Source organism: Sceloporus undulatus, chromosome 6, assembly GCF_019175285.1.
Source record: "Sceloporus undulatus isolate JIND9_A2432 ecotype Alabama chromosome 6, SceUnd_v1.1, whole genome shotgun sequence".
Taxonomy (NCBI): domain Eukaryota; kingdom Metazoa; phylum Chordata; class Lepidosauria; order Squamata; family Phrynosomatidae; genus Sceloporus; species Sceloporus undulatus.
In genome coordinates, this window is record NC_056527.1 from 38089513 (window position 1) to 38108041 (window position 18529).

The following is an 18529-nucleotide window of genomic DNA, read 5'->3' on the forward strand; positions in this document are numbered from 1 at the left end:
GTTTTCTGCACTATCAAAAAGGCCCCAGCAGACTTTTTATTCAAAATTAACCATGTAAAATCATACCACTGGGGTAGGTAAGCCTTGCATAATTAAACAAAAATATTTTGAACCTTCTAGAGACTACTTGAATGATTCTTTGAAAATGCATCCAAATGTATAAATTGTTGCTTGTGTAACATGCTGGATGACAGCTGGTGAGGTAGGCGTATCCACTGTTTTGCTATTCACACATGCTCAGCAAGAGATTCTGGAGGCAGCTGCTGTTTACCTTGCCTTTTGCAGGTAACTCTAGAAAAGACAGATATAATAGGATCAACTACAGAAGAATTCTACTCTTTTCCAGCACAAGCTTTGTTTATTGCATTGTTTAATAGACACACAGCTGCAACCTGACACTGAGAATGTTTCTCTAGTCTTCTTTTCACCATCCTCTTAAAACTTAAGCTACTAAAAGTAAAATTCCAGTGAAAAGGAGGATGAGGGGAAAAACTAGGCTGAACAGGCATAAAAAGATTTTGTAAAATGGAACTTCACTGTTACAGGTTTCATTGAGGGATGCCTTTACTTGTGAATTCTGATCTGTAGGGCATGGTGAGAAAATTTTAATACAGGCCAAAATGCTCACTTTTGTAGAATAAATTCCACTGAACCCAGTGGAACATGTTTCCAAGTAGTGGGCTAGATTCAACATAAGTGGAAGAAAAAACATGCATAGCGTAAATGCAGTGGATTAAACCAATGAGAAAGCCTACAGACATGAGATGGCACACTATCCACTTTGCACAATGGAATGGAGTAGCACACCTACAGTGTTCACAACTCTCATTATCCCTACCTATTGTGGAAGAAAAGGGGGGAAGGAGAACATAAAGAGGGGGGGGAAAGCGAAAGCTCAAATTTTTAATAGAACTTCCAGATAAATTTATTTTCAGGATAAATAAACTAGTTGCACATTGGAAAACTATACTAAATCCCTCTCTTGTTCTACCTGTGAAAATTAATTTCCACTATGCAACCCCCCCCACTGAATTTAGCCCTCTGTTTAAAACTTAACAAAAAACTTGAAAGCATGTATGCATAGTGGAACAGATAAAGGAAACGAAGTCCTACACAAACTTTATTATCTTAAAAAGCCCAATGTGTTTTGGCCTTTCACAAACTGGCCTTCTTCAGGGGGCATTGTAAAATGAATAAAAGTACATTTATCATAGTTGTGGTATTGGACAACACATAAATTATCTCTAAAAACATAGGCCAATTTGTGGCAAGGCCGAAACATGGGACTTCTGTTCCTTTATCTCTTAAAAACCAGGATAAAAAACAGCACATCAGTGAAATGAGAACATTATGGTACTGGGAAATGTAGGTGTTTAATTTAGAAAATGAGAACAAATTACAAAGTAGATTTGTACAAAATTTTAAAACAGTGAAGACATATTCATTATTTATCTATTTTTCAACTGTATATTGGTTTTAATTACTGGTTAACTTTGTACACTGCAATTACAAGAAGTCTTGATTTATTCCTTTAAACTCAAGCTTTCTTAACATAATAATCAATTGATTTTAATAATATGGCATAACAATTAGATATAATTTTCAAATAAAATACTATATTATTTAGTTACTCAAGTTTTTGAAATTCCAAATTCAGTACCTATAGCATTAAAACAATTGAATCATTTCTACTCTTACTGTACAAAAAAAACCCCTAACAAAATAAGATTATATTTTAAACTCAGACATATGCATATTAAGGACACAGCACTACATCTGTTACTTCTAATCCTGCAGATTCCAAAGGCAAAATAATGTTCCCCCACATTGTCATTACTAAGCAAAGTATTACCTATTTAATATGGCTAATTTTAACACAGTGTATTTGTGTGTTTCTAATCAACACTTTTACCAATACAGTGGTACCCCGGGATACGAATTACCCAGCTTACGAATTTTTCGGGATACGAAAAAATCCCATAGGGATTTATTGTTTCGGCTTACGAAGGTTTTTTCGGGTTACGAAAAAACCTCGGCGCTATTTTCCGCCACCGGAGGGCAGCAGAGAGCTATTTTTTCCATTAGCGCCTATGGCAATTCAGGTTACGAAGGTTTTTCGGGTTACGAAATTAGCCGCGGAACGAATTAATTTCGTAACCCGAGGTACCACTGTACTTTTAATGTTAGCCTTCTGCAGTGAAACTACAGAGGTTTTTAACACATTTTATTTGGCACGCACTTCTATGATGTGATGACGTGAGCTGTAATCCATAAAAGATAATGACTCTTCAGTATGTTTACCATGAACATTGTAATTCTATATATTTATCCCATCAATAATAATTTGCTTTGTCAGTCTCTACTTCACGTTTGTCAGCATAACGCAAAACATTTATTTTTCTAAAGGTTTAGCAGAGGATTGGCAGCAGTTTGTTTTACTGAAGACTAGATAAGAATTTACAACACTGATGCTTAATGAGTGTTCTTCCTTTCATTATTGCCAGCAGCAACAAAGTGCCTTGAACATCCATTGCTGGCTCAGCCTCCATGAAAGGCCAACCACCGCCACCCCACACACACCATACCGTACCTTAGGGAAGGTGACAAGTAAGAGGAAAAAATACAACAAAATACATAATGCACAAAAGAGCAATACTGGCCAACCAAAATACACACAATATATCAGGCAAACTTTCAAAGCTTCACTGGCTTCTTCTTCAGGTGAAAATATTAACAACCATAAAGAAGAAGAGAAATGATGTGTCACAGGCCTACATTTTGTCTCAGAAATTACTTCTGTTGTCAGTATAGAATGGTCTGGATGGATGTCAAAGCAAACGGCCGCTCTGATAGCCTTTAGGGCTGAAGGGCGAGGTATAAATACCCTAAATAAATAAAAAATAAAATAAATAAACAGAGGCCACTCCCCTTCTTGACCACAAGGGGACTAGGGACAAAGGGCAGTAAAAGACAGGTGATAAAATTTCAACTCCATTAGCAACAGGAAAGTATCAACAAAGGTAAAACCCTTGGTATGCTTTACCTATATATCACCTAAATGTTTTCTCCAGATGTCACAGTATAAAGACTTCTCGAGAAATTCAATCTTCTCTGGCTAAGAAAGGAGCAGTTAGCTTCACACAGGTCAGGGAGAGTCTGGATCTCAGGGGAAATTATTTTTCTGCTCCTAATTGTGGGATTGTGGGATTTTCAGGCTATGGGGCCATGTTCTGGAAGAGTTTATTATTATCAGAGAAGAACAGGCTGGGTTTAGAAACAGTCGATCTGCAGTTGACCATGCCCTAGTCCTTAAACACTTCACCGAAAAATACACTGCTTCAGCTAAGGGCACACTTTTTACCACCTTTACTGATTTAAAATCTGCATTCGATCTCGTCCCAAGAGATAAACTATGGGAAAAGTTCAAAACTACCAAAATTGACAAACAGTTTGTTCTACCTACATAGGGACCACCAAATGCAGTGTTCAAACATGAATCAAGGAACAGAAGAGACACTGCAGACTGGGTCACCCAGAAAAATCAGCAGTAACAGAACACGTTATAAATCAACCTGGGCATAAAATGCGATTTGAAAACACTTAAATTCTGGACCATGCCAACAAAAGGTCAGAATGCACAGAGAAGTCACTGAAATCCACCAACACCTAGACAACGTCAACAGGAAAGAAGAAACCCTGAAAGTAAACAAAGTTCAGCTCCCAGTCCTGAAAAACACCAAAATCAAGACCCAGCAAATGCAAATGAAAACCAGCCAGGGTCAGGGGGGTTTCCCAGCAAACAATGGGTCACTAATTAAATAGACACACTGAGGCCTTGCCATTCAACAACAGACCAACACAGAGATTAACATGTAAATCACTTCCTCTCAACCAAGGGTCATACAGTGTGTGTGTGTGTACATACACACCCCACTCCCTTCCATGCCAGCATTCTCTGAAGATGCCAGCCACCAATGCTGGCAAAACATCCGGAATAAACTCTTCCAGAACACGGCCACGTAGACCGAAAAACCCACAAAAAAACTATTTAATGTTTGATGACACAAAAATTCTAAGTAGCATCCAGTTGGTGCTATCCATGGATTTCCAGGATCTCTAGATTTCCAGTTTTATTTTTAGTATAATCTTTAACATTCCTGAAAATACAAAGAAACTTAAGCATGGGAACAACTTAAATATGAGCTGAAAACTGCAGTGAAAAATGTTGATATATTATGTCCATAATGCAGACCATCCTTCCCAAACACTGTCCAGTAATGCTCAGTTATACAAAACCCTTCATAGTACTGAAGTAAATTATTATATTTTTTTTCCTGGAAATGTATCTCAGCAACATTTAAATCAAGTATGTGGTAATACTGCACTATATTTAATGCATACTCTCTACAAAGTTCTATTACAGATAACCTCCTACAGAGCATTCAACACTCAAAAACCTTTATACAAGTACAATAAGCACTATGCCTCAGTTCCTCAAAAATATATGGCTTTCCAAAGTCCTTGCAGGTTTATGGATAACACTGCTCTACAAATACTCTCTGAAGCTCACATTGGCATATGTTATCATATTCAAATTAACATGCTGAGCAATCTGATGTTTAGAAAACACTGCTAGGATTTACAAGTTCCACCTTGCATGAAATGCTATTAAATGGAGTGCTCCTATTCAGAGTTTCAGCTATGCTTTCCCCCCACCCAAGAATACTTCATTGCCATTCCCCTTCCCCACATTTTTTCATCAACATTCCATGAACACTGAGGATGCTAAGTTTCCATTGGGCTGTTGAGTGGAGCATATCATATCCACATACCTTCTGTGCAAATTGTGTACTTTTTGTAAAATAATGTAGTAACCTGGTATACAGTAGCCCTGAATACCAATACCCTATCACCTAGTAAACCCTATCACCTAGTAAACCCTATGATGAGTAAACATGTATGGATCTATGACAAGTAAACATGTATGGATGTGAGAGCTGGACAGTTAAGACAGATGATAGGAAGAAAATCAATTCATTTGAGATGTGGTGCTGTAGAAGAGAGCTGAGGATCCCAAAAGAACAAACAAATGGGTCCTAGAGCAGATCAAGCAGGAAACCTCCCTGAAAGCCAAGATGACCAAACTGAGGCTGTCATACTTCGGACACATCTTGAGAAGGAAGGACTCACTGGAAAAGACAATAATGCTTGGAAAGGTGAAGGGAAATAGGAAGAGAGGAAGGCCACATGCCAATGGATGGACTCTATTATTATTATTAAGCTTTATTTATAAAGCGCTGTAAATTTACACGGTGCTGTACATACAATAAATTAAAAATGGATAAAAATAAAATAAATCTGCTAGTGGCATACAATCCAGGAAAAATAATTAAAAGTAATACATATTAATACATATTTAAAATTCCAAGCAATAAAATATAGCAAACAAACAAGTTAAAGTAAGCATAAGATAACATTAATGTACTTCTGAGTACACACACTCAGAACTACACTTTTAGTAGAGCAAATGAACCTTGCAAGGAAAGATGACAAGATGTCTGTATAAAGATCATCTCAAGATTACAAAGCCTTATAAAATTTCCTTGTGGCTGCTTTCCAGCGACAATTTAATTCTACTTATCCTACAATGTTGAATTGATTCAGTTGAAACTTCAAACCTGTTTTCTTCCCAAAAAAAGTTGATGTCAACAAACTAAGCTTAAGAACTAAGAATAACAATGCCATTTAAAGAGAAATACTGTACGCTACACATTACAAATCATTGCATTACTTTACATTATGGTCCAAAACACACTATCAATGCCAGGGAATTCTGGGAATTATAGCTTTGTGAGATATTGAGCTCTGATGTCACAACAAACTACAGCTCCTGGGATTCCCTAGCAATTAACCAGGCTACTTAAAGTGGTCTCAAAGTGAATTATTTCTGCAGTGTTTTGGACCCATGTTAACCTTTGTGTAAAAACTATATCCACACTTTATACAGTGGGGTCTTGCCATCCATGGAACTGAGCACCCACAGATGGCAAGCCCCATTCTTTTCAATAGAGGTGCATGTACATGGTTGCGCTGGTAGCTCTGTGCATGTCCCACCATCATTTTTTTTATTATTAACATAATTTTATTTACATTATTCATAAACAAATTTCAATTTTTCCTTGTGTTTACATCATCTACCATGTTTAATAAACATGCCACCATCATTTGTATATGTTATAATTCTACCCTCTTAAAGTTCTGTTTCACAACTTGAATATTACTGTATGTTACATTTTAAAGACATTTTCAATCCACATACCAAGTGAAACTTGAAATCCAATGGCAGTTGACATGAGAAGCACAGAATTATAAATGGCTTGAGACTAACAGCCAAGATTATTAAAAGGCTTGTACCATTAGAATTACACCCTAATTCTAAGTATGTGCATCTCTGCCAACAATACTAGCAGAGCACAATGTTTTGTGATATCATTCTTAATTTGGGATTAATAGCCGTCACATACAATTCTAGCCACAGATTTTCTACCACATAAGAGGTAGAAATCTTCCATGCATAAGAACTCAAGATTACACTGCGGAACTAAGCAACTGCACCAGCAAAGGTTTGAACCCAGAGCATTTATTCATAATCTCCTGGGTGTTGTAGCCATAGCTTAGGCTAATGAGCCATTACTATTTGTGGTTGTGTGAACAGTACTAATATGTATATAATTATATTCATTGTGTTAGTCATAGTCAACCAAACAGAACTGGGCATCTGAATAGGGATTTCTACAAATCAATGGGTGCAGATGCATCATCATGTGTCATATGACTGTCTCTAATCATGTAACACCTCCAGGAGGGCACGGCAATGCATTCACATTACAAGATCTAGAGACCAAATAACAAGGTAATGACCCAGCACATTTTTCACAGTCATACCTTAAAATCTGTAATAAAAGTATGACTCATTTATGTTTACCGGCAGCACACAACTCCCTTTTTAGAATAGCTCCATTGGCTACCAGTCTGTTTCCAAGCACTATTTAAAATGTTAACTGTGATTGTTGTTATGCACTTTACTTACACCCAACCTTTTCCCCAAAACCATCATTATTATTATTATTATTATTATTATTATTATTACGGCTCAAAGAAGCTTACAAATTAAAATAAAATATGGATAAAACAAAAAGGAAATTAAAATTAAAATGGAATTAAACTAACTTATAACACTTAAAAACAATTTAAAACATACAGTTAAAAATATTTAAAAAGCCATTTAAGTACACCACCTTTATAGGTTATGGCCTACAAAGCCCTGCATAGCTCAGGTCGAGATTTTCTAAAAGATGTATTTCTACAATCATCAGGAGAGTTGCTTATCTTAACCACACTGCTTTCACAAGATACATTTGGTAGGAATATTGGAGATGGGCTTCTCCATAGCTAGTGTCAGACTCTGGAACACTTCTCCTAGTGAAACTTTGGCAGGTGAGCTTTTCTGTTTCATTAGATTTGGTATTGATTGTTTTACATATACAGGGCTTTTTGTTTTAATGTGTTGAGCTACTTTTACACTATGTTTTTAAATTATTGTTCCAAATAGTTTTCTTTCCAGAGATCAATACTATCAGTTTAATATTATTTTAACTCTGTTCTTTTATGTTTTCAGATATAAGGGCTGTATTCCCATTTCTCCTTAATTTGCCTTGAGTTCCAATCTACAGAAAAAAGGTGAGGTATAAATAAACGGATGGATGGATGGTCGCTGTTAAATTTCAAACCTAAGCTCATCTAGGGCAGTCATAAATATAAAGAGGAACGCCTATGTTGTATGAACTTTGTTTATGTCTTTTAAATACAGGATTTTTCTTACATCTGCACAACTAACTGCTTCTATTTGAAACCAAAGTTAGGTGTTGCTTCCTCTGTCTGTATATTTAAAGAACAGAAACATTGCCTGATATAGCAAAAATCACTGACATACAAGACTAGGTGTAGTAGACTGAGAAATGTATAACATCCTATAGCTAATGGTCCTAAACTGTGAAAATACCATGTTCTGCATTACAGAATGAAAATTATGCTATTAAAATATATTTAAATACTTAAGGCTGCATCTACACTGCAGAAATAATCCAGTGTGACACCACTTTAACTACCATGGCTCAGTGCTATGAAATTCTGGGGATTGTAGTTTTGTGAGACATTTAATCTTCTCTATCAGAGAGCTCTAGTGCCACAACAAACTACAGTTCCCAGAATTCCACAGCATTGAGCCACTCTGCTTTGTACATATTTAGTAAATATAAGCAAGAATAGGGTTGGTTAGTCCCCACAATAGTAGACCTATGGAATAAATTGATAAATGGTGAGCAAACACTTGTGTATGTTCCTTTATCTTAATGGGTCTGTTCTAATTAGGAATCCCAACAGCATTCAGACTATAACTGAAAGTATGCTTAAAAAATCAATTTCTTAAAGTTGGTGTAGCCATAAGCACAGATTAAAATTATGGAGGACTATATGTGGTTGTGTGAGTCAAAGCACAATACATCATCCTTTTTAGACTGCTAAAAGTCAGAGCACCTCCAACCATCTCTCCAAAAACTACATACATCTATTAATAAAAAGCCAGAATGATATGAGGGGTTCTTTTAGCTAACAGATTCTACAGATACCGGTACATTCTGTGCTCTGTCTACACATGAACAAAGATGTATCAGTTTCAAAACTGTGGATCAAATTCAGCTCTCTTTCAGATTTATGAGTACAGAGGAGTTGTAAACACAAATGTGTCAAACAAAATTGCAATATTCCTGCTAATGTACAAAAAAATCAACTGCAGCATAACTAACACTGCCAAAGAAATTGTCAGTTACTTTTTCTGAAAATTGTTTAAAATATCAAGGTAAACATCCTTTCCTCTACTTTGTATAAAAATCTATACAAGACCCTCACAAGTTAGATGCGAGGAAAGTAAACATTACCAGCTATCTGTTGTTGTTGGGTGCCTTAAAGTTGTTTCCGATTTATGGCCTATAGGGAAATTAAAATACAATTTCTTACTGCACAGTTAATCTTGTTGCAACTGAGAGAGTCAGAATGGCATGCTGGTAATCTCTTTGATTTATTTTGACAACACAGCTTGTCTATCTCTGATTAAGATGGCTAGACTGCAAAGATGTATTTTGCATACTAGAACTCTACTGAAGATGAAATAGTTATTGAGAATGGTATCTAAATGCAACTACTGTATATGATGAGAACAATAGCAAAACTATATCAGCACTATTCAATTTGCACAATGGAGACATTTAAGCTATTCATACCTTGCTTTCAAATTTTGAGGTAGGCTTCAACTTTCTCTACAATGGGCTTCCCTAATTCTCCCACTTCCATTAATACGCTCTTAACATCATGAATCAAAACATGAAAAAGAGCTCTATTTCTTAAGCAGACTGATAATCATAAATGACAAGGAACTTTTGCTTCCTCTTTTCTTTTATTAAGGAAATCTAGACCAAAACATAGGACAAACTAGAGAAATAAGAAACTTTATTCCAATGTTATTTTATTTCTGGGAGTAGATTTTATATCATCTTTAAACGTAGAAATACATTTGTCCCTCCTGATTCACAGGGAATCCATTCTGGACCTCCCCCGGCACAAATCGAAAATATCGTGGATATTCAAGCCCTATTGGTTAAAATGGTGGTGCGCTCTTGCATGCACCACCGCAGATGCGCACCATTTTCTCCCTCCTCACTTGCCATCTGTGTTTGTATTTTTTATATTTTAGCACTACTGTTGGTTTTAGTTTAACTTCATAGTTTTTTTTTTGAAAGGTTTTAGTGCTAAATTGTATGTTTTTCTATTCTATGGTTTTAGCTCTGCTCAGTGGGCTTTATGGACTCAGTAGCACAGAAATATAACAAATAACTAGAATAAACAAAGACCATGTGCAAATAAAATTCTTTAAAACAAAGCCTGGAATTTTGGTTTATTGTGACTCGCACTTAATCTGTCAGAGAGCTATGGTGCCAGAGAGCAAACTACAATTCCCAGAATTCCATAGGACTGAGTCATGCCAGTTAAAGTGGTGTCAAAACAGATTATTTCTGCAGTACAGATGCAGCCATAGAGATAATTTGCTCCCACTTTGCTTCTCTCTTCCACAGTGATGGTAAACAAACCAAAAGAGACTGTTAAACAGACTGAGACCTGTCTGTTCTTAGAAACTAAGCAGGGTCAGCTCTGGTTAATACTTGAATGAGACACTGCCAATGACTGCCAGGTGCTGTAGGCTAGATTTCAAGGAAGGAACTGGCAAACCACCTCTCAGTATTTCTTGCCTAAGAACACTGAAATTCATGGGATCACCATAAGTTAACAGCCACACACACAACCAAAGATTCTAACTTATTAGAAGAAATGACTAGAAATCCCAGTAAGGAAAGATTCTTTAGCAGTCATGGTAGACAGGAACCACGAAGATGGAGCAAACTGTAGAGTTCATTCATGAAAAGCCAGAATCCCAAAGAAATCTCACTTGTGGTTTTTTGGTGTGTCTGTAAACCATGCCACTGACTAGCAGTTCTGAGATGCTAAGTTCACCAATGAAAATACCATCCCAGTTGTAAACTATTGTGGTAGATTTAATTTAAACAAATTACATTTATATTTAATCACACACATGAGTTTAAAAAATTTAAATATTCAGTAGGTAGCAAGACCCACTGAACACAGTATAGATTATACATATAGAAGGGCACTATTAAGAGACTATATGTTCAAATATGTATCATAATACTGTAACATAAAAATAAAGCTATCCATATGTGTATTTTCCAATTATCCTCAAATGTAATTATAAGAGCCCAGGTAAAAGGCTAATGCAGAAGCTATGTCTTATTGTTGCTCATTTTACAGACATCAGTACACAAATATTGGCTAAGTACTTGCTGTGCAAGGCATCTTTGTCTCCAGCTCTTACACTGGTAGAAATCCACTAGTACCACCCTGCACCTTTCATTCTGGAATGTGCATATCTGAACAGGATCAAAATGAAAGATTAAAACAGAATGTTCTTATTTGACCTCAACATACCCAATAAAAACAAATACTTCAGCTCTCCAAAAAGAGTAACCAAGTCCTAAGGGAAAAAAGTAACTTATCAACACAGTATTTCATTACCTGTCATAGTATGCTGCTAAATGCTCCAGTTACTGTAAGAACAAGTAAACTTTTAAGTCGCGTTGCAGCACAAACAGGAAACACAGGTAGAATTAATGTTTTACAGTACAGGTTGTGAGTATGGATCTGCCACAAATTAACCAGGTGTGGCTTTAAAGATGCCATTATCTCCCAGAGTCAGTGCATCTACAATGTGAAGACATTCATACTGAATTACACAACAGAGTTGTTGTGAGAAATTATCAAGATGGTCTAAGTGGACAAGCATCCTGAACACTCTGACTACTACCTAAATAATATTTTCTTATTCTTATTTGCTCCTAGCCTTTTCTATATCAGGTAGAAAAATGCATTTGTAAAACCTCTTCTGGTAAAAGAACACACAAGTTTCCAAATTAAATTGAACCATACCATGCCGGCAGGAAACAACATTATTTTTCTATACTTTCTTGTCCCATAGATTATTGAGGTAACAACAAGAAGGCATCAGCAAGTAAACTTGAAGTCAGTTTACTTACTTGCCTGAGAGAAATAAGAATAAAAGAAGCCATATTGATCCAAACCAATGGCCTGTAAGTCTCAATGTTTTGTTCATGATGTGGCAAAATAGTTACCTATGGGAAACCGGCCATTGAGACAAGACCACAATTGCACTCTTCTTCATGGCTCCAGGCAACAGATACACTGCAGAATACTGCCTCCAATACTAGAGTTAATAAAGGGCAAAGCTTCCATTAATTTATCCAAGTATCTTTTAAAGCCATCCAAGTTGAGAGCCATCACTATGGTCCAAAACAAACTGCAGAAATAATCCTGTTTGAGACCACTTTAATTGCCCTGGCTCAGTGCTAGGGAATCCTGAGGATTGTAGTTTACTGTGGCACCAGAGCTCTCTGACAGAGAAGACTAAATGTCTCACAAAACTACAATTCCCAGAATTCCCTGGCACTGAGCCATGGCAGTTAAAGCAGTCCTAAACTGGATTTTTCTGCTGTGTGTTTTGGAACCATATCTTGCATGTGCTGTACTTTTCCCACATCGGTTATGATTTAAATGTTTTTATTCAGTTTAATTAACTGGTGATAATTGCTTTTTACTATTATGATTTCAGCTGTATTCTCTTTTAATTTATATTGCAAGCTGCCTAATGTCCTGCAATAGCATAAAGGTAGGATATATATATACACACACACACACACACACACACACACACACAGATTGCACCTTCCCTTACTCGTCTTTTTATCAAAGTGCCATATGCTGTCATTTTTCCTTACACAGTAGCTGCTCCAGTCACTTGGTGATTTTGGTTACCCTTTTCTGCACCTCTTCCAGTTCTATAGTATCTTAGGTACGGTGATCAAAAGAGTACAAAGTATTCCAGATATGTCACATCATGGATTTCATTAAGGTGAGCAGGGTAGTATCAGTTTTGCTTTCAATTCCCTTTCACTTTATGGCCAACATGGAATTCACCTTTTTATAGCCACCACAAACTAGGTGGACATTTCCTTGGTCAGGCTCCTTTTCTTGGTCTGTCGCTATCATCCCAGATCCCCTCTGTGTATAGATGAAACTGATAAGTTTTTGCCCCAGTATGCATCCCTTTGGTTACACTAACTTGTGTTTATCATTTTACTGCCTTTTCGCCATCTAAAGAACCCTTTTTGTGTTCTTCACAATCCACTGTTGTTCTTACTACTTCAAATAATTTCAAATGATTTCATATCATCGTCAAACTTACGCTCCTCACTACTTAACTTCAGAGCACCCAAACTAGTGCTTAGCAGTGTATCAGATGCTTTCACGGTGTCTTATTTTCACACATTATCATCTCTACTTAAATGAGTTTCCGGCACAAGGATAAAGAAAAAACCCTGCTGCAAAACCAATGGCCCAATACTATAAAGAAGCTCAATTTGCTTAGTAAATTTGAGATCAATATCTTTAAGACGAAGGTATTAGTAAACTACTTCAGTGGAAAACCACCTAGCCACAAGGTAAGTCACATATTATACAAAAATATCATGGTCTAGAGCAGTGATTCCCAAACCTTGGTGCTCCATGTGTTTTGGACCTCAACTCCCAGCAGCCGCAGCCAGTTTGGTCAACAGTAAAGAATGATGGAAGCTGAAATCTAAAACATTTAGAAAACTAAAGTTTGGGAATCACTGGTCTAGGGGTTTTAGTGTTGGACTATGACTCTGGAGATCAAGATTCGAATCCCTGTTCAGCCAGGGAAACCAACTCAAGTCACATTCTCTCGACCTAAAAACCAAGGCAATGGTAAGCCCGCTCTGAACAAATCTTGCCAAGAAAAACCTGTGATGGGTTCACTTTAGGGTCGCCATAAATCTGAAGTGGGCTTGAAGGCATACAACAACAATCAACTATTAAGTCAACAATAGTTAGGCCCCTTGAAAAATCTTAAGCATACAGCAGCAAAGAACAAACTGCGCCATGTTTGACTCTGTGTAGCTTAGAGGTCTGCCAACACTTTTGCTTAAAAAACAAAAACAAAACCATAGTTTTCATGCCTTAACTTGGTACCACATAAGAATCATCTCTTTACACAAAAGCGAATCACTGGCATTCAGCCAAGAACTCAGCATACAAACACTATGAAATCAGTCATTCAGACTGGCTAAGAAAGTACCAAACCTGAAAGGAAAACAAAGACATAGCCGTGTTAGTGTGGAAAATCAGTATGCAAAGGGATCTTGTAGCACTTTTGAGACTAACAGAGAAAGAAGCTGGTAGCATGAACTTTCACAGACTCTGAGCCTTCTTCATAAACATGGATCTGAGGAGATAGGCTCAAAGCTGATGCTGCCAACTTCTTTCTTTCAGTTAGTCTCAAAGGTGCTACAAGATCCCTTTGCATATGACAGGGCTGTACTCCCTTTTGACCAATCACAATCCTAGTCCCAAACATACATATGCCAAAAAAGATTGGGGTTGTTTTCTGTACGCTTTTGCACTCTGACTCATCTTGTAAAGACAACATTGACACACTTGATGTCCTTACCTGACCAAAATCACCTGAACAATCCCATGCAAGAAACTTATGAAGCTGATAAGGAAACTGCTGGGCAGTAAACAACAAAGCATTAACCTGGAACCAGGACTAACCATCCCTCTCAGTTCATGACATAAAGTGTGCCTATCTACACTGTGGAAATAATGTAGTTGGATTCCAGCTTGGCCATGAAACCCAGTGGGTGACCTTCGGCAAGTCACACTCTCTCAGCCTCTGGGGAAGGCAATGGTGAACCTCCTCTGAACAAATCTTACCAAGAAAACCCCATGATAGGTTCACCTTAGGGTCACCATAAGTCGGAAATGACTTGAAGGCACACAACACACCACTTTAAGTGCTGGAGCCCCATCCTATGAAATCCTTGGCTTTGTAGTTTTACAAGGTCTACAAGCTATGTCTGCCAAAACAATGCGGATGCCTCACAAAACTACAAATCGCAGGATTGTGTAGGATGGCGCCACGGCAATTAGAAGTGGCGTCACACTGCATTATTTCTAGCTAGCAAAACATAGTGGTTTGAGTGTTGGACTATCATTTTAAGGCTTGAATTGGCTTGGCCATGGAAATCCACTGGGCAACCTTGGCCAAGTCACACTCTCTCAGCCTCAGAGGACATCCATGACAAAGCCCCTCTGAAGAGATGTAGCCAAGAAAACCCTGTGATAGGGTCACCTTAGGGTGGCCTTGAGACGACACACAACACACACAAGGGTCCAAAACACATTGCAGAAATAACCCAGATTGAGGCTGTTTTAACTGCCCTGGCTCAGTGCTATGGAATATTGGGAACTGTACGTAAAGAGATCTTGTAGCACCGTTAAGACTAACTGATGAAAAGCAAGAGTATAATCTGTCCTGGAAGGACTGACCCCCTCTACTCTCTCATCCATCCAGCCTTAAGAATAAGCACAGTTATGCCTGCTGAGATTTTGTAAGTTCTTTGACATTGTTTTGCTTTGCTTCATCCTTTAGATCCTTTGCTATATGCCTCTAAGTTTTACCCTCAACCTATCCATGGGTCAAAGCAAAAGCCATAATTTTGGCCCCAAAAGTTGTCCTCAACTTATACATGAGGTCAACTTATAGTCGAGTATATACGGTGTATCTTTGACTTCTACCACCATTAGGAATTGTAGTTTGTTGAGAGCTTTCTGGCAGAGAAGGCTAATAAACTCTTGTTTAGGGAGGCATTCCCAATTACCGGTTGTTAATCCGCCGCTTACACTGTGTTTAATGTATACCAGTTAGTACTATTTTAGAGATATTTTAATCATGTAACGCTGTTGTTTTAGATTGTATGCCGCTTGACAGGTTTTTCTTCTTCTCCCCCCTCCCCTATTTTACTTGACCCTTACTATGTAATGTACTGTGCAAACTTTACAGCTGCTGTATAAATAAATGTTAAATAATAATAATAATAATAATAATAATAATAATAATAATAATAATAGAATGTGAAATCGAAGGCTTTTCATGGCCGGCATCTGTAGTCTTTTTGTGGGTTTTTCGGGCTGTGTGGCCATGTTTCTAGAAGAGTTTCTTCCTGACATTTTGCTTGCATCTGTGGCTGGCGTCTTCAGAGAATGCTGGCATGGAAGTGAATGGGGTATGTATGATATGTGTGTATAGTATTTATGTGTATATGTATGTGTGTGTGTATGTGTGTGTGTGTGTATATATATATATATATATATATATACGTATACGTATACATACACACACACATACATACACACACACACACACTGTGTGTGTGACCCTGAGTTGGGAGGAGTAATTTCCATGTTAATCTGTGTATTGTGTGTAACATGGAAATCACTCCTCCCAACTCAGGGTCACAGAGTGTGTGTGTGTGTATGTATGTATTATATAAACACACACACACTGTATGTGTGCATGTGTGTGTGTGTGTGTATATATATATATATACATACACACAGTACACACATACATATACACACGCACTGTAGGTGTGTGTGTGTATATATACATATATACTGTAGGTGTGTGTATACATATATATGTATACACACACACACATATATATGCATACATAATATGTGTATATAAGTATCGATATACACATACATATCCCACTCACTTCCATGCCATCATTCTCTGAAGACCCCAGCCACAGATGCCAGGGAAACATCAGGAATAAACTCCTGTAGAAACAGGGCCACATACCCCTCAAAACCCACAAAAATCCCTAATCATAAAATGCTCCCAGAGGACTACAGTTCCCAGAATCCCCTAGCACTGAAGCAGGGCCTCAAACTGGGTTATTTCTGCAGAGATACCTTACAGACAGCCCTGAAAAGGGGGATTTTCCTTCCCAGGGACTTTAATGGGAAATTCTCCAGGAATGAAAAGAAAAATCTGGAGCCAGAGGAGGAGGAGGCCTGAAGTGGGAGAAGAAACAGCCTTGATCTGGAGCAGGCATTATGATTAGCTTAATCACACTGACGTCTCTCCTTAAGCGAGCCTAAAGGAGGCCACTGAGGAGCCGACAGCCACACAAACAACACACACAACACACAATTTTTTAAAAAACAAACAACTCTAGACCGGCCCAACCCCAAAAAGAAGCAGCAAAACAAGGAGCAAAACAAGGAGGCCCACGAAAGAGCGAGGCTGCTCCAGAAATCCCTCTAGAAAAAGAAAGAGGACAGCCTTCACCACAAACAGAGGCCTGGGTCCTCCTTTCCCCGGACGCGTCCTCCATTCCCCCCCTTTCTTAAATCCAGGGACGGATTCCACAAAACGCCCTCCATTTTGAGCAGGATCAAGCAGGTCCTTCCCTCCTCCAGAAACACCAGCCTCCCCTTCTCTTCCTTGGCTATGATTTTTACCTCTGCTAACATTATTAACTCGAGGTGGAAGCAAGCCCCGGCTCTTAGCCCCGCCGCATGGCGTTGCTGCTGGGGCCCAAGCCTTGGCAGCCCAGAAACCTCCACCGAAAAGGGATGGAAGCCCGGGACGGACGGCTGCCGACCTCCGCCTCAGGGGCTCCTCAGGGCCGCCGGCGCCTCCTCCTCCTCCTCCTCCGCAGGTCGCTCAGGAGCGGCGGCCATCTTGAGGAGAGGCTACGTGAGGCGCCTCCTCCTCATGAACAGCCCAGGAGGACGCCCATTGGGGTGGCCCGAAGGCGGCTCTGCCCACCGGTTCCCGCCCACAGGACGAGGGAGAGAGAAGGGCTGCGTCCACACTTGAGAGATAACCCGGTTTAGTACCGCTTTAACTCCCTTTGGGTCAAGGCTCTGGACCCCACAACAAACTCCAACTCCCAGAATTCCACAGCCTTGACCCAAACAACAGTAAAAGCGGTACCAAACCGGGTTACCTCTCAAGTGTGGATGCAGACACACACACACTTGTGTTCTCCTTGGCTTTATGGTGTCACCCCTCCTCCCCTCCACTGACCTTAAAAGTAACACAAACAAACAAACAAGCCTTTATTTCAGCCCACAGGCCATTTAGGCAACAAGATTAAAAAAGTACTGTGTACAGAATCCTTTTAGTCATGTGTTTAGTGCCCTTGTGTTCCTCGTAATAAGGCGTCATCCCCACATGTCACACAACATCGTGACAATGGTTGTGACATAAAACAACTAGCAACATTTTAGGTAGCATACAAAACATCAATCATGCCTTTCTTTTTTCAGCCAATAGGTCATTAGGCAAAAAGATTAAAAGTATACGTACCATACAGAATCTTTTTAGTCGTGTTTTAGTACTCTTTATGTTCCTCATAAATGGTAATTCCCACATATCGCTGAATGTTGTGACAATAGTTGTGACATAAACAACTAGCAAAATTAAAAGCAACAAACAACCATACCTTTCTTTCAGCCAATAGGCCATTAGGTAACAAAATTAAAAGTATGCACACTATACAGAATTCTTAAGACATGTTTTTAGTACTCTGTTTATCATAAATCATAATTCCCCGTGTCAAACGAATGTCATGGACAATAGTTGTAACATAAGGCTAAACTGGATTATTTCTGCAGTCTGGATGCAGCTGGAGAGAGCAGGCCAGAAATAAGAAAAGGTAGTAAGTACGGCTGCATTCACACTGGACTGCACAAATAATCCACTTCAACAGCACTTTTAACTTCTATGGCTCCATGCTATTGTTCCAAGAATTTCATAGCATGGAGCCATAGAAGTTAAAAGTGCTGTTGAAGTGGATTATTTCTGTAGTGTGGATGCAACCCTAGGACAACTGGGGTCCCAAATATTAGTATGCAAAGGGCCCTTGTAACAGCTTTGAGACTAACAGTG

At 38.5% G+C, this 18529-nt stretch overlaps 1 protein-coding gene across 3 annotated transcripts in view; it reads right to left on the reverse strand.

The window, feature by feature from the left end:
- The window catches only part of SNX13 (sorting nexin 13), an 87754-nt gene extending 70407 nt beyond the window's left edge, over nucleotides 1–17347 (reverse strand). For all 3 annotated transcript variants that reach the window (XM_042472390.1, XM_042472391.1, XM_042472389.1), the window contains exon 1: nucleotides 17095–17347. In XM_042472390.1, the coding sequence (XP_042328324.1) occupies nucleotides 17095–17106 (12 nt within the window). In that variant the 5' untranslated portion in view covers nucleotides 17107–17347. The remainder of the gene's footprint in view (nucleotides 1–17094) is intronic.
- Between the last annotated feature and the right edge of the window lie 1182 nt (nucleotides 17348–18529).